This window comes from Thrips palmi, unplaced genomic scaffold (assembly GCF_012932325.1).
Source record: "Thrips palmi isolate BJ-2018 unplaced genomic scaffold, TpBJ-2018v1 HiC_scaffold_6, whole genome shotgun sequence".
NCBI lineage: Eukaryota > Metazoa > Arthropoda > Insecta > Thysanoptera > Thripidae > Thrips > Thrips palmi.
In genome coordinates this window covers 8,117,311-8,132,672 of record NW_023144633.1, presented here as the reverse complement: position 1 = coordinate 8,132,672, position 15,362 = coordinate 8,117,311, and the positions used below count along the sequence as shown (strand labels likewise).

Sequence of the window (15,362 nt, the reverse complement as noted above, 5' to 3'; positions counted from 1 at the left end):
CGGGCTGAACAGAATACGAAAAAACCTATCCCTAAACTAGCCAAGCTAGCGACCTGCATACCCGCGCATAAATGGCAGCTAGCATCATTGATAGTTCAAGCTTTTAGCTCTACGCTCGCAATCTCGTCTTATTTTAATGTTACATAGGAAGTATTATTGCTGTTAACGTGCTGAGAGTGCATGTTTATGTGAATTGTTTCACATACATGTATAGAAATTTGACTACAAATTATTTTTGTACAGTGGAGTCGCTACATGGCACCAAGCCATCAGAGCAGCACCGTTCACCCCAATGAGTTGCATCAGGATTTATAAATTAAAGCGTTTACTGCTTCGCTTGTTGAGCTTAAGTTTTCCAAGTTGAAAAATTTATTAGAGCCCGATTGCACAGGTTTCGACATGTCAGAGGAACGTAGTCGGCGGCGTCGTCTGCTCTTCGCTTTGCACGGTACCAGGACACTGAGATTCCAAACGCTACGAGTATAGCAGGGTACAATTCAGCTGAGATATCGCACCATACGTGCAATGCCATAGCTGCATTGCACCTTACGTGCCATGCGTCTCGAAAATGCCCTAAGCTAATGCATGGGAATGGGGAGGCATTGCACTTGCCTTTGCATTGCACCAATTGACGCTATACACGCTCAGACCAATGGGACTTTTTTCTCTCTTGCTAATAGCGGTTTTTGAGCAAACGTAAAATGTACTTAACTATGCACAATTTTGATCGTTTCAGGGATATAATTGTCAATAGGTCATGTAGAAATTGAAAAGTACATTCACTGTCAGAAAATTCCGAAAAAAAATGGAAAAATCATGGAGTTTTTCCTAAACTCCTGCATGGAGCTCTCCATCAATGCAAATTCTGGGCTTTCTCCGAAAAATTTCGGAATTTTGAACAAAAATGCATGCTTCACTATCACAAAAACACGAAAAAAAGGTTTGCAACCAGTTAAAAATTGAGGGAAAGGTGAACCCCTACTTCTTGAGCTCAGTTTTCATAATATTAAGGGAAAGCTACAGGATATAAGTCAAATGAGCTCGAATGAGATTGTCCCTTCTTTGACCATTTCAGACCAGAAAATGCTTCAGCGAAGTCCTCTGTAATATATCTGAGAAAAGACTTGCAGTTTACCTCCCATCTGGACCCAAGGAATGCTCCGAAGAACATCTGTATAAGCCCTGAGAAAATCTCTCCGAAAAAAAATGGAAAATGAATGGAGTCTCCATGAACGTGATTATAGGGTTTTTCTCCATAAAATTTCGGAGCTAATTTCTAACAGTGTTGCAAATGACATTCAGTCCGGTTTAATGAACTATAAACATTTTACAATGAACAAAATAGTGCATAGCCAAAGAGAAAATAGTACTTATTACGTTTCCACAAAAACCTTTATGGCAAGAGATAAAAGGTCAATTCGAGTCTGAGAGTGTAAAATGTACTATTTTCTCTTTGTTATTCAGAGTGGACAAAGGGACAGTAACCAGAGGGCGAGGTCGCTCAAGGCAGGCGAATACACCGTGCAAAAATACATCAGCATTGTGTTCTTTTGACACACATTTGAGGCCTTCACGACATTTTTTGACTCAACTTCCAGGTTTTTGCGGAGAAAACCCCTGCTATCTCCGTAGAAAAGAAACGGACAGTCTCCGTCAGATTTTTACGGAGTGGCCCTCACGGTTTAGGGATAACCTCGCAGTCGACTAGAATGCAGAAGCGCGTGACGGGGCTGTCGCGAGCGGTGCGCGAGCGAATGCGCAACCGGTAACGCCCATACGGCATGACTGGGAAGTTGGGGAACGTCCAGTTCACTGGCTCATTCTTCAGGATGTAATGCCCCTGAAAACAGAAGCAAAACTTTGGGTTGAGCTCAAGAGGGAAAAAATACGATTTCAAGAAATCCTAGGAGTCACGAAGTCAATTTGATTTTTGGTGTAAGAGTGTGGAGAAAGAAAAGAAGTGGTGTTGTGAAGTTGTGGCTCAGGGGACTACCAATAGCAGTGGTACCAATGTGGTCGATGTGCCACCCGTCGAAATTTAAACTTGACAATAAATACTAGAAATCAAAATGCTGATAAATTCAAAAAATTCCAATGCTAATGTATTCCGCAGTGTTCTGACAATGGAACATCTTTAAAGTCCATCATTATTAAAATGTTCTTAGCAGAAAGAAGGCAGTAAATTATTTTTTACGGGTTGGCAACTAGTTTCTCGGCGTCTGCGCCCTTGCGAAAATCGCGAAGCTGAAAGCACCAGCAGTCGCGCATTAAAACTGCCCCTCCATTGTTGCTGACGTTGAATTGTTTGGCTTGTTTCAAAAGGCTATGGTTCTCTAGTCATGTTTTCTTCAATTCTGTGTAATAGTTCTCCCTCACAACGTATCAACACCACGACGGTTGGTTTGACAAACTTCATAAACTCGGCAGGGATGATTTCGAAACGCGGGTGAGTCTTGTTCGAGGAACATGAGCACTGCAAGTCGCGAGTTGGAGCGAAGTGATCCTAGAGCTAACTGAATCACAACAACAACAAAATTGTTTTATTGACAGAAAACAAGCTAGGGCCCGCCCTTCCGTCGAACCGAGTTGCCAGCTCCGCTTCGCTGCGCCGGCAACTCGGTTCGACAGGGGGCTGGCCCAGCTTGGCCTGCCGGCGGCCTTTTCTCGGGCCTTCGGCCCTCGCGTCAGACCCAACTTGGCCAGTCGAAGGCCCGGGCCTTCGGCCCGCTCGCATCACACACACACACACACACACACCGTGAGCGGGTAAAGCAAAGTTATCGATGTACCATCGTGACTTAGGCCCGCCCTTCTATTCACAATATGCAATAGTCCTTACACTTTTTACTCCAACTGTCCTTAGAATATGCCCATTTCATTTGTCTCTTCGCCCTCATTCCGAAAATACCCATATTTGCCATGCTACTGCAACTCCTTGCAATAGAGGCACAGCAGGAGCGCAAAACGAGTCCGTCGCACTTTTTCCCATAACTCATGAAGGCGGGCTCCTGGACCCCCCTTCCGACCCCTCGTTGAAGAGGTCTTGCCCAGACCTATCCAAAACTTAAGTAAAAATTTTCAGTCGGTCGACCCCCCTTTTTACAAGATCCTGATGTGACTAATAGACGAAGTCGGGCTCCTGGGCCCCCTTTCCGACCCCTCGTTGAAAAGGTCTTGCTGAGACCGAGGGGGTAACCACTCGCGTAATACCCTGTACACAAAAACCATGTATTACGCGTAATACACGTGATCGTAATACCATTTTTGGGTCAAATGTGCCAAATTTTGGCATTTTAGGGCCGTAAGACACGTGTAATACACCCGTAATACAGCGTAATACCGAGTAGTCTGTACACGATTCCGTGAAGTGTTTACCCCCTCGGCTGAGACCAATCGAAATCTGCAATAAAATTTTTTAAGTCGGTCGACCCCCTTTTTTGAAGATCCTGATCTGGCCAACTTGTAAAAGCGGCCGATGGGGTCGGGACCAGGTCCATTCATCTTGTCTCGTCGCCCCGATTCCAAAAATACCCCTATGTGCCCTGCTAGCACCATTCATGGCGGAAATCTCCCTCCCGCTCATGTAAACCATGATGCACCTGCAGCAGCCCTTGTGCGACCCGGATGGGATTTGCACCACCGGATTATTTGTTTGGACGGTACTCCTGAAGTACCCTCCAAATCTGGTTACTCTAGCTCAACTCCTTCCTTGTACACAGACGCCAACAACAACAACAATAACACACAGACACAAAGGCAAATGCATAGGCCCTCCCCCTATTTTTTGAATAGAAGGGCGGGCCAAAAAGTAATATTTAAAAAACTTTGTCAGAAAAAAAAAACTTTTGTTTTGCTAATTTTTTGTGAATATTTTTTTAGAAAGTTATCACATAAAAATTGAAAATTTGTTTTAATATTAATTTTCATAAACAGGAAACAAAGAAAAAACAAGAGAGCAAAATTAATACAGATTTCAAATGCTACAGTTGGTTTAACTGTTAAACAGGTTGCAAACCTACTGCGCATGTCCAAACACACTCCGATCAAGAAGTATTATTGGATAGTTCCAGGGGGTGGCAACAGCCTAGTGCGCGCGTGAAGCTATGCGCGCCGCTCGGGCCGGCAAGGAGCGGCCGGGCGGCTGGGCCGCGCGACCGAACCAAATTAAACAGAACTTTGTCAAAACTGCATCGAACTGAGTAAACGAGGTCATTTTTAGATTCTACGCAAAATTTCCTATCCGTGAGTGACAATGGAATGGACTTTTGGATATGTGAAACAGTTCTAAAATCAATTTGAAAACCAAATTTACGGCACCAGACAGCCGACTTGAAGTTTCCCTTTCACTAAAAAAGCTATTTCCGTTCGTTTTAGGTCCATACATACAGCGAGCCGATTGTTGGCCACTATTTTCCGGGTTGCGTGGTACACTTGGAACGCCAATACGACTTCTGTAGCAGAAATGCCGATCCAAAAACTAATTTCCATTTTTGGTCCAAAATTGTATTTTGCAACTTTGGAGGTTAAAAGCACAGTTTGAAATAGGTTTCTCAGCATTGTCAACCTCACTAAGCAACCCAGAATTCAATTCTCTATCGCCCTGCTGTGTTGGATTTGCAAAAGGAGGTCAAACTTCTAATTGAAACGAAAAGGCCCGAAGCGCTGCAAAACCGCCAAAACAGTTCAAGTATTTTGTGGAGCTTAATGTGTGAAAACTATTTCTCAGATTGTAAATCCAACCACACCACCTTGTAGGCCAGTCAATTCTACAGCTCCATTGTAAGTTTCATCGCAATCGGAGACCAAGATTAAAGACAGCTATAATAATTGTAAATCCCATCAGTTTGGTTGATTGGTCGAGCGGGCGCAAGTATGAGAAATCGCTGCGGCAGATTTTTGCAGCTAACTTTAAAATATATTCTGCCGCCTTCACTTTTGGTCTCCGATTGCGATGAAACTTACAATGGAGCTGTAGAATTGACTGGCCTACAAGGCGGTGTGGTTGGATTTACAATCTGAGAAATAGTTTTCACACATTAAGCTCCACAAAATACTTGAACTGTTTTGGCGGTTTTGCAGCGCTTCGGGCCTTTTCGTTTCAATTAGAAGTTTGACCTCCTTTTGCAAATCCAACACAGCAGGGCGATAGAGAATTGAATTCTGGGTTGCTTAGTGAGCACTGTGAAAACCTTACAAACTATTTTGGGCCTTACAAAGAAAAGTAGTTTGTATAACAAAGTATTTTGAGCATACGTAAGCTTACAAAGAAAATACTTCGTAATTTACGAACTATTTCTTCGTATAACAAAGTGTTTTAGTTTGTTATATGTATGCTCAAAATACTTCGTAAGGTTTTAAGAGTGAGGTTGACAATGCTGAGAAACCTATTTCAAACTGTGCTTTTAACCTCCAAAGTTGCAAAATACAATTTTGGACCAAAAATGGAAATTAGTTTTTGGATCGGCATTTCTGCTACAGAAGTCGTATTGGCGTTCCAAGTGTACCACGCAACCCGGAAAATAGTGGCCAACAATCGGCTCGCTGTATGTATGGACCTAAAACGAACGGAAATAGCTTTTTTAGTGAAAGGGAAACTTCAAGTCGGCTGTCTGGTGCCGTAAATTTGGTTTTCAAATTGATTTTAGAACTGTTTCACATATCCAAAAGTCCATTCCATTGTCACTCACGGATAGGAAATTTTGCGTAAAATCTAAAAATGGCCTCGTTTACTCAGTTCGATGCAATTTTGACAAAGTTCTGTTTAATTTGGTTCGGCCGCGCGGCCCAGCCGCCCGGCCGCTCCTTGCCGGCCCGAGCGGCGCGCATAGCTTCACGCGCGCACTAGGCTGTTGCCACCCCCTGATAGTTCTACCCGAAAAACTGCGTTCGAACCGACACCAATTCTATTGTTGCATCTTGTCTACCTGCAGTCAAAGAAATTTTTCATTTCGAACGTGCTATTTCAGCTTTTGGAGTAAGCTGTACAGACCCAAAAAGAAGCTCGGCTATTGGTCCGCCCCGGCTCGGCTCCCCCCACTCCCTTTTTTTTCCTTTGACGAGTCGAGTTTTGCCATGGAAACGGCGAATTTGACAGCAAATTTCTCAAAATTGGCCGTTAACTTTTTAACCAGATTTCAGCATGAGAATCAGCGTTCAAAGTTCAACAAGTCTGCAAAATCTCATGAAAATCGTATAGAAAATTTCCGAAATGCATAAAGGGCCACACAAATTGAATCTCGGGCCGGCTGAATCCTGGGTATACTATAAGGCTACTTCGTGCCTAAAAATCACAGTGGCCTTTTTTTAAAATGCATACTTATGCAGGCACAGGTACGTAACGTACGTAAGATGCACTGTGAGAAAGAAGTGTGGAAAAAGTACGAAACATGTCTGGTCAATTATTTGCCTGGACCGTCCCTACTTGCCAACTAAGGAACGTTCCGTACTTTTTTCCGTACCCATTTACATGGGTTCATATGGAGCAAGTACGGAACGTTCCGTACTTTTCTCCGTACAGTGCTCCCTCCCTCCAACCTGAGGATTCGGGGGACAAGTCCAGGTTGGAGAGAACAGAAGAAACAGTTGAACACGTGTTGCAAGGGACGGCGAGGGTCGAGCTCGCGCACCGAGAGGCCAATAAAAGCGATCGCGTTGAGGCCCGATGCCGACCACGCCTTCTGCCGGGCTCGCCGTGCTACCTGCTTCCCATTGTGGAGGCACCTTTCGGTCCATACGATGGTCCGACGTTTTGGCGACCGTCCGGGTTTATGGCTGCACTCGTCAGACCCCTGTCAGACGGCGAGCTCGCCGAGGGTCGAGGGTACACAGCGAAAATAAAAATATCAGGCTGGAGGGAGGCAGCTTACAAGGAGGGAGCACTGTACCTCCGTACTATATTTTTCTGTACCATTTCCGTACAAAAGTACGGAATTTTTTACAGTGTGTGTATAATATGCACGCCTGCGCATCTTCATACACACACTAAATTCTTATGGACTTTTTTAATGCATAATGAAGCATTTTTTATGCATAGTTATGCATGCTTAGAAACGTCCATAGGGTATGTATAAAATTATGCATCACTGTGTACATTTTATGCATCTTCCTGCATAAAAGGTACACAGTGATGCATAATTTTATACATACCTTATGGACGTTCCTAAGCATGCATAACTATGCATAAAAAGTCCATAAGAATTTAGTGTGCATATTTTATATCCAGTGATGATATACACAAAAAGTCCATAAGAATTTAGTGTGCATATTTTATATCCAGTGATGATATACACTGCGATGCATAATATTATACACACGTTCCACTCTCAGCCGTTAACTGACTGTTTCTCATTTGGCGCACGCATTTCTGCAAGCAACCACAATACTTAGTATTTCGTTCTTTTTGCGTAACACGCATTTCGAGGGGTCCTATTCAAAAAATCTTATCTGCGCGTTCCCCCCAAGACAATCTTATCTTAAACGCAGGCGAATTTCACTCAGTTTGATCATTTAATACAGCTACAAATCAATACCATTTGTGATAAAATTCACTGAAATGTGGAGATGACAGATCAAAGAAACCAAAAGTACATGTGAAAATATATTCCGCTTACTCTCGTACGTGTCCCAACTGGTCAAACTGGGTGAAATCCGCATGCGTTTAAGATAAGATTGTCTTGGGGGGAACGCGCAAGATCTTTTGAATAGGACCCCTCGATTTGGGGTGATTCGTAACAGTCTCGTGTGAAAAAAAACTATAAAAAAATAGGTAGTTTATGTTATTAAATGCTTGAATTATTTCTCACATCATCTGGTGCTCTATTTCAATACATTAACACAGCACAAAATGCCTCTTAAAGCGAGTTACTCCAATCTATCCTCCGAAATTTAAAAAGGGAGGTTAGGGAGGTAATTACCTACATTTTGGCGCAAACAGGGTTGAGATATCTTCATGTTTGCGGACTGAGGGACTTCCACCTGTTCGATTTTGGAGGAAAATTTGATTGGAAGCTGCTCTGCTTCCTGACGTCCGATCGACGCCATTCTGGGCTTAAAATGCTTCTATTTGTAAGGTCTTGGCACATGAAAACTTTAAGCAATGAACAACAACGCGTATGGAAGAAATCGCACAAGTCAGTTTTGGACCATTTTCAGTGTATTCCCCCTCAATTATTTCTTTGAAATTTACTTCGAAAGCAGAATTATTCGGAATTATTAGTACAGTGATTATCAATTGCTGAGTAATGCTGACAAATAATTTAACTATTATGGTTTCTTACAGAGATACGTCTGCTAATGAGAAATAATAAAAGGTTTAGAGTGATCACGCATACTGTCCTAAGCCTACTGCAAATTGAACAATTTGTCCATTCTTAACGTACTTAATGTACTCAAAATTGCATCAGCCATGGGACATCAAACGAAGTCCCATCATATTTGATCCAGGAAGAAGAGAATAATACGACTTATCTCCAAAATTGAGTTTTAATTTTTGAGCCTAATCAGGATTGTTTGCTGCATTTCACCAAATCAATCAACCCAATCCCTATCAGAGGAGAAAATCCACTTGCAAAATGTATATAACTTAACTTGACCCCTTACGTTCTGAATTTCATCGGATGGAGGTAACTCAACTTGCGTCATTATGAATCTTATGTAAGAAGAATCAACTCAACCCCTCAATAACGTTGGGATATAGAGGTAACTCCAAAAATGTACCAGTAATAATAGACTCTGCGAAGACCACAGCTCCACTTGAATTGTTTCCCAATTCCACCTCGTTTGGGAGAACGAAGTAAACAAGGTTCCGTGGTCCATTCTAACGTGAAGATTGAAATCAGAGGAATCGTCTACAGAGTGATGTAACACTTTTGAATATTTCACGGCTATTTCTTAGGCTTTAAAGACAAACATGCAATTGCATCATTCATCAGATTGGATTAAGTTGGCCTTTCAAACAGCCTCCGGAAAAATGATGAAAACAGAGATGTCCCCTTCTTCCGCTTCATGGACAAATTCATGCACGTGAAGGAGCACATGGTAAAAACGGTACCTGGTTTTCCCAGGAGCCCTATGGCGAAGACATAGGCGATTTCCAGGGGGTTTCCTGGAAAATCCAGGAACCGTTTTTACCGTATACGGAAAACAAGTGCGGAAAGCATGGCACGTCGAGGGAGAGCTAATTGTTGTCCAGATTTGAGCAGTACTTTTACTGGCTGTTTCATGAGTTGCGTACCGCTGGAAGGACGCAAGGTTCTCTGCGGTCCATCGATGCTCCGGAGTGCTTCGCCAGAACGCGGAAGAAATCGGGGATCTGATCACGTATCCCAGAGCACCCCATTTTACGAAATTGGAAAAGAAAGGCATTCTCTTTCCACTGGTTGTTGGATCGCAGGGCCAGGTCAGCATGGGACTAAATGCGATTAAAAGAAACAAAAGGCTCGTGAGAAACTCAAGGGTTCATTAAAACGCACTATACGCTGGTAAAACAAAGGCATAAGAACTAGGCCCTGTAGGGCATTATCAGTATTTTATGCCCTCTATGGGCGTAAATGGTATAGGACTTCAGACGAAATTATAATGTCCTGTCAAAGGCATAGTCGAGCATAGTTTTAATGTCCTGTTTCACCATTGCGACCAAGATAATAACGCACTTAATGTCCTTTACCTCGACCCTAATGTCAAGTAATAGGACTCTGTCCACTTGAGAACTTGAAATCCCTTGAAATCCGAAATCTTCCCTCAAGTAAGGCAAAAGAGGAGACGAAATCTACTCTTTAGAAACCCTATACCCAAACATCGAAGGTGGTTGCCTTCCATGCGTGTTGGTCTTGTTAAAGGTGTAGTAATCCTCTTAAGTTTGCAAACCAAATTTCAATGTACTGATATTGTCTGTAACTATTTTCCATATTTGTGCATATTTATGCACAACTTCGTGCGTAACTTACATGTGCACATGATAATAGTAATGGACAAGTCCACAGGCATTTACTCTACAAATCAAAGAGTGTACATGGTACGCTCTAACTGGAGCATGCCTGCAAGCACGCTCTAACTAGTGCATGCCTGCCAGGCTTGCACTAACTAGTGCATACATGCCATGTACACGCTAACTGAAGCATACATTTACTGCATAAGGGATAGGGAGTTTTCTGCATCAGGAAGCGTGAACATGGCATGTATGCTCTAGTTAGTGCATGCTTGGCAGGCATGCGCTAGCTAGAGCGTGCTTGCAGGCATGCTCCAGTTAGAGCATACTATGTACACTCTTTGATTTGTAGAGATAGCACGTGAACCCTGTTCTTTGCCATCCATCAGAAATTCCTCAAACCTGGTGACCCCAACCTGTCTGTCGAACCCCCGTGCCACCTGTTGACAGGGGCCATGTGAAATGGTACAAGTTGCTGACAGGTTGCTGGTGGCAGAGGTCTGACTCGCTCGACTCACCCAAAATTGATCTGTGTAATCAATTTTAAAAGACACATTCCCCGAAACAGTCTGACGCTCGCTTGGCTTGAGGGGGTTGAAGTGGCTCGATCGCAAAGTCATTTCTATGGAACCGTCGGATGGACAGAGGTCCCACGCATGGGCGTAAGCGATAAACGGACCCTGCAAAACGCAACCGTTATGTACATTGATTCGTCACGTCACTACACACACAACTCAATTTCGTGTCTGAGCATTAGGGTATGGAACAAGCTCCTCTATGGTATGCAAAACCACCTCTCGGAGGACCGCCTCTGGGAGGACCACCTCGATGATGAAAGTCACCTAGGTGTCCATTGAAGCCTCTACCAAAGCCTCCTCTATGGTTTAGCCTACAGTAGCCTCTAGGGGCACCCTTGTGGCCTCTACCTGCACCCCTGGCTGAATCTCCAGTTTGTGCCTCCATCTGCTGATGGCTTCTCTTAGGATACCTTCACAGCGTCAACCTCAGGCATCAGCCTAGGGGCCGTACCCATATTACGTGACCGATTTAGGGGGGGGAGGGGGTTCGGCCAAATCCTACGGACGGTCACGAGGGGGGAGGGGGGGTTAATTCAAAAGTCACGTAGTCACGAATTTGGAAATTATGATAGCAAAACACACGAGGTAGCGGCGCGGTCAGGCAACAGATATCTGTTCCTGCTGCATCCAAGCGGACAGAAACCAAGTTTCCCGAAATATGACAAGTTTTAGCGGTCGTTTCAAAGTGGCCATTTGATGTAAAATTGCTTAAATTTTACTTCCTCTGACCTTCAGGGTTCCAAAAAAAGACCCCTTCTGTGAGCTAATAGACTATTCTAGTCGTCGACTGAAGAACAAGAAGAACGAAACCGAAAATGAAGTGGATTACGAGCAGGTAGCGAGCGAGGGAGAAATGTTGAGAAATATGTTTCTTTCCTTTACCAATAAGTATTAGAAACAGGCCTAATAGCATATCAACGCGAGAGGATTCGGGAACCTCTAAAATTATTGCACTCGAACGGGTGGACGGCGCCACTTCCGGTTTTGTGCGGCTTCTTGTTCTTCACTCACCAACGACTGGAATGGGCTATTTGTTTCATCGATGATCTTTGTCTTTCTTCACATCAGGAAACATCAAATTAGACGAAAAACAGCTTTTGAGAAAATCCTACGTGACATCGGTGGGGGGAGGGGGGGTTCGCGAAGATCCTACGGTGTGTCACGATGGGGGGGGAGGGGGTCCAAAAGTGGCCTAAAACCGGTCACGTAATATGGGTACGGCCCCTACTCCTTCCGAAGTGCTTCAGCTGACTTGCACAAGTTGACAGCTTCCTGAAGGGTCTGGGGGTGGGTTTCACCCTAAGAGACTCTTTGAGCCTCGAGGTTCCCGTTAGTTCCCCAAAGTCTGTCTATTAGCATTCTCGAATGCGAGTAAGGGATTTTTTCTCCTCTGCATCAGTACGGAACTCAGCAATTAATGTTCACAGCTTTCGCTGTTATCTGCACTTTAAAAATTTCCGTACTTTTTTACGGAAATGGTACAGAAAAATTTAGTAAGGAGGTACGGATAAAAGTACGGAACGTTCCGTACTTGCTCCTTATGAACCCATGTATATGGGTATGGAAAAAAAGTACGGAACGTCCTTAGTTGGCAAGTACGGACGGTCCAGGCAAATCATTGACCAGACATGTTCCGTACTTTTTCCGTGCTCACAGTGTGTCCAGTTATATGTCCCTCAGCATCAATCGCAGAGTAATCAGGGAGTCCTTAAAACTATTGTATACATCAAGGGCCTCTCGCCCTGCCTCCCTCACGAGTATTGCCCTCTTGTCATTGGACGACTCATTCATAAGTTTGCTAGCCTTAAGGTAAATCGTGAATCTTTGCTCAAAGTTGGCCCACTCAGTAGCAATATTGCCTCCTGAGAGCTTGACAGGGCCTGGGCTGGTGTCAGTCATGACTCCCCAGTATCGGCTTTATATATCAATTAATTAATTACTGAATGACAGTCAAGAGAAGGGGCTTTGAAATATACACCCGAGATCACTAGAGAACACTTAAACACGTGGCACTTTCTTACGACTGCGCCATGCTGTAGTTGAGGAAAAGGTAAATCAGGGCAACACAGTTGTGACAGAGTGAGTGCGTTTATTAGTGAGCACTCATATTTATAACAGTGTAGGGTAACGGTGGTGGGGTTGAGCTGCGAGGAACCATACTATTCGCAGGTTGCAGTAATGCCAACCCAGAACGAAACCTTCATTATCCAAATGCCACAACCGCATCCATCCAACCGCCCGCCCAACCACTGTTTTTCTGTTCTTCACGTGTTTTTGCCAGATCGCGCATCTGATGGCTAAAGGCCAAACTGTTGTGACTATCCGTCCGTAACCACCTCATAGCGCCGTACCATAATTTGCAAGTCGCTCTGCTTAACATTCGAATGTCATAATACTTATGTTCAAGGTAAGAAGCAACTTACTGTCCAGGGGAAATGGAAATAACTCCAGCCAAATTTGTACACCAAAATTCATAAGACATGTAACATTCGCTAAAATTCATCACAATTTAACTGAAATTCGTAGAAAAGTGACTAAAATTCATCAAAATTTGACTGAAATTCATCGGAATTCAACTGAAGTTCATTGGATTTGTACACCAAAATTCACAGTGATTTCCCTTGCTTACTGTGACCACAGTGGAATCCCAGAATTCTGCACTCTAAAGTATAATGTCTTACGGAGAAATTTTCCACTATGAAGGTAATGGCACAATAATACGTATGTAGTATTTCTTCGTATTACGAAGAGTTTTCTTTGTATCTTACCATGAAAGAAATGAAAAGATTCGTGTCATGAAAATATTTTGTTTAGCCTTATGATTGCGCCGAATTCAAATATAATTGTAAGACATTCAAAGTGTTAAGTTTATGTACGCACAGCGAACGTGTTGAGCCGTTTGCTTCGAACGTGGTCAAAGGTCAGCAGTGGTGCTAGAATGGTCCAGATCATGATCGAAGGAAGCGGAGGCATGATGCATCGCACACCTGTATCTTAAAACATCTCGCGCCTGTAAATTGGAACGCCTTTTCAAAATGGAACGGAACGGCAGGGATCCTTAACTTACCTCATAAGGGCATCATAACGTTATCATAAGAGTTAAAGTTATTACCCTTAACTTCTAACATCTTTTCAAAAAGGGTAAGTTATTTTTTTATGTCTCGAATTTGTGTGGATATGCTTTTGTAAGTACTTTCATAAGTCCGTACCCTTAACCTATAGCGAACATTGTCTTATGTTACGTTATGACAGCAGTGTTAGTTAAATGTTGAGTTAAGTTAAGGATCCCTGCGGAACGGAACGTATCCGTTAAGAAAGTGAAAAGTCTGCTAAGTGAGGTCAGAGCGGGAAAGTGTCAAGCACCCTCAGAGTCCGTACGATTCGCAAATTTCTTCTTGGCTTGCCGCTCCCTGAGGCCTATAGCGACTACATAGTCTGCCCGATGCTCCGAGGCGAGTGATGTACAGGATGTAGGCATTGTGGTACGTGGTAGGATTCACGCGCAACTCTTTCATGCGGAGGTGATGGAAAAAAAACGATAGCTCTCGGTTGGCACCTGGCGTGCGCTGACACCACCATCGCCCTTTCATTGGGTGACGCGCGCATCGGGCGACGAGCCAGCGGTGACTTAACTTTGGGCAGTCAAAAAACCATCGCCCAAATTTGGGTAACTTTGTCGGCCACGCCGTGATGTCCCTGATGACGTCCTTTCGGGGCCACCACGATGACCTCTTTTTGGCGTTGAGGCCTCCGGGTCTCACGGCGCCCAACGCCGAAGTCAATTCAGTTTCGTTCTGGAGGAGGAGTAAGTGGTGAATTTTTTCGAGGCTATAGGAGCTCTGACCACGAACCTACTTGGTGTACGGGACTTTGGACTTCAGGATTGGGTTGAGGGGTCCCGGCCCAACTGGAAACCAAAATTGGCCAAGTTTCAGCCAGCCGTTTGTCCAGGATGGCGATGAACATCATCCAATCATCAGAAAAAGTCGAAAAATCCACCTGTTCAACCCAATTTTGGGAGCTGAAATTTTCATCACCCAAATTTGGGCTGAAGTTCTATTACCCTTAAATAGTGATGGTCCATTCTCAGTGGACAGTCGCATGAAGCGTAACATAACATGACCCAGATTGTTGTGGTCGTGGTTGAGCGGGAAGACGATGCTGTTAATATTGGAGGTCGAAACTCTTGGAGAGATTTAAGGTAAACAGACTTTATTCAGTTTGATTGTAAACAGGAACGGGTGTTGGTTACATTACAGAAAAGTTTGTAATAAGAAGGACATCGGGATTTTATCACATAAAAAAGCGGTTTTTGTAATACATAAAAGAACAAGATTCAAACTTACAACGCAAGAAATTGCGTCTTAATATTCTCTGGTGGTTGTGGTCACGTCTTTTTCCTGTACTATTTCTGTAATGTTTTGTATTGTGAAGAAAAGTTTTGTAATACAAGTCACACGGCTTAATATTACGTCGAGAAGAGAATTGTTTTGTAAGACAACTGCACCGCGGTTTCTTATAATACAATTTGAGTCTGTTGAAACAAAACGCGCCAACTTTTATTAGTAATAGACAGATAAATCCTTGGTAAATACTTTTGAATGATGACGCGACAGTGCAACAAACATGAAATGCTCCAACGCAGTTTTTTCTACCTACAGAATTTTTGGTGGAACCAGAACTTCGTGACCGCCAGAATTTCGTGAAATTTTATTTTCTTTGCATTGGCGTACTGGCGGCGTTGAAATAAAATAATTGTTTTGCAGGATGCCGTGAGGATGCCCCCAATTACGCGCCTGGTAAAAAGCTGTTTCTTATAAAATTCTGTGACGCCGACATGCTGCTTCGAATTTCTTGCC

The 15,362-nt window shown here is 43.6% G+C and overlaps 1 protein-coding gene across 1 annotated transcript; it reads right to left on the bottom strand.

Annotated features, from left to right (window-relative positions):
* Positions 1–1,574: 1,574 nt before the first annotated feature.
* On the bottom strand, positions 1,575–13,953 carry LOC117651715. Its single transcript, XM_034395991.1, has 5 exons — positions 13,882–13,953; positions 13,384–13,513; positions 10,444–10,605; positions 9,233–9,409; positions 1,575–1,840 (listed from the first exon to the last, which is right to left on the bottom strand). Exons 2-5 carry the CDS (start codon positions 13,474–13,476, stop codon positions 1,676–1,678), a joined length of 597 nt encoding a protein of 198 aa, XP_034251882.1. The 5' UTR covers positions 13,477–13,513; positions 13,882–13,953; the 3' UTR covers positions 1,575–1,675.
* Between the last annotated feature and the right edge of the window lie 1,409 nt (positions 13,954–15,362).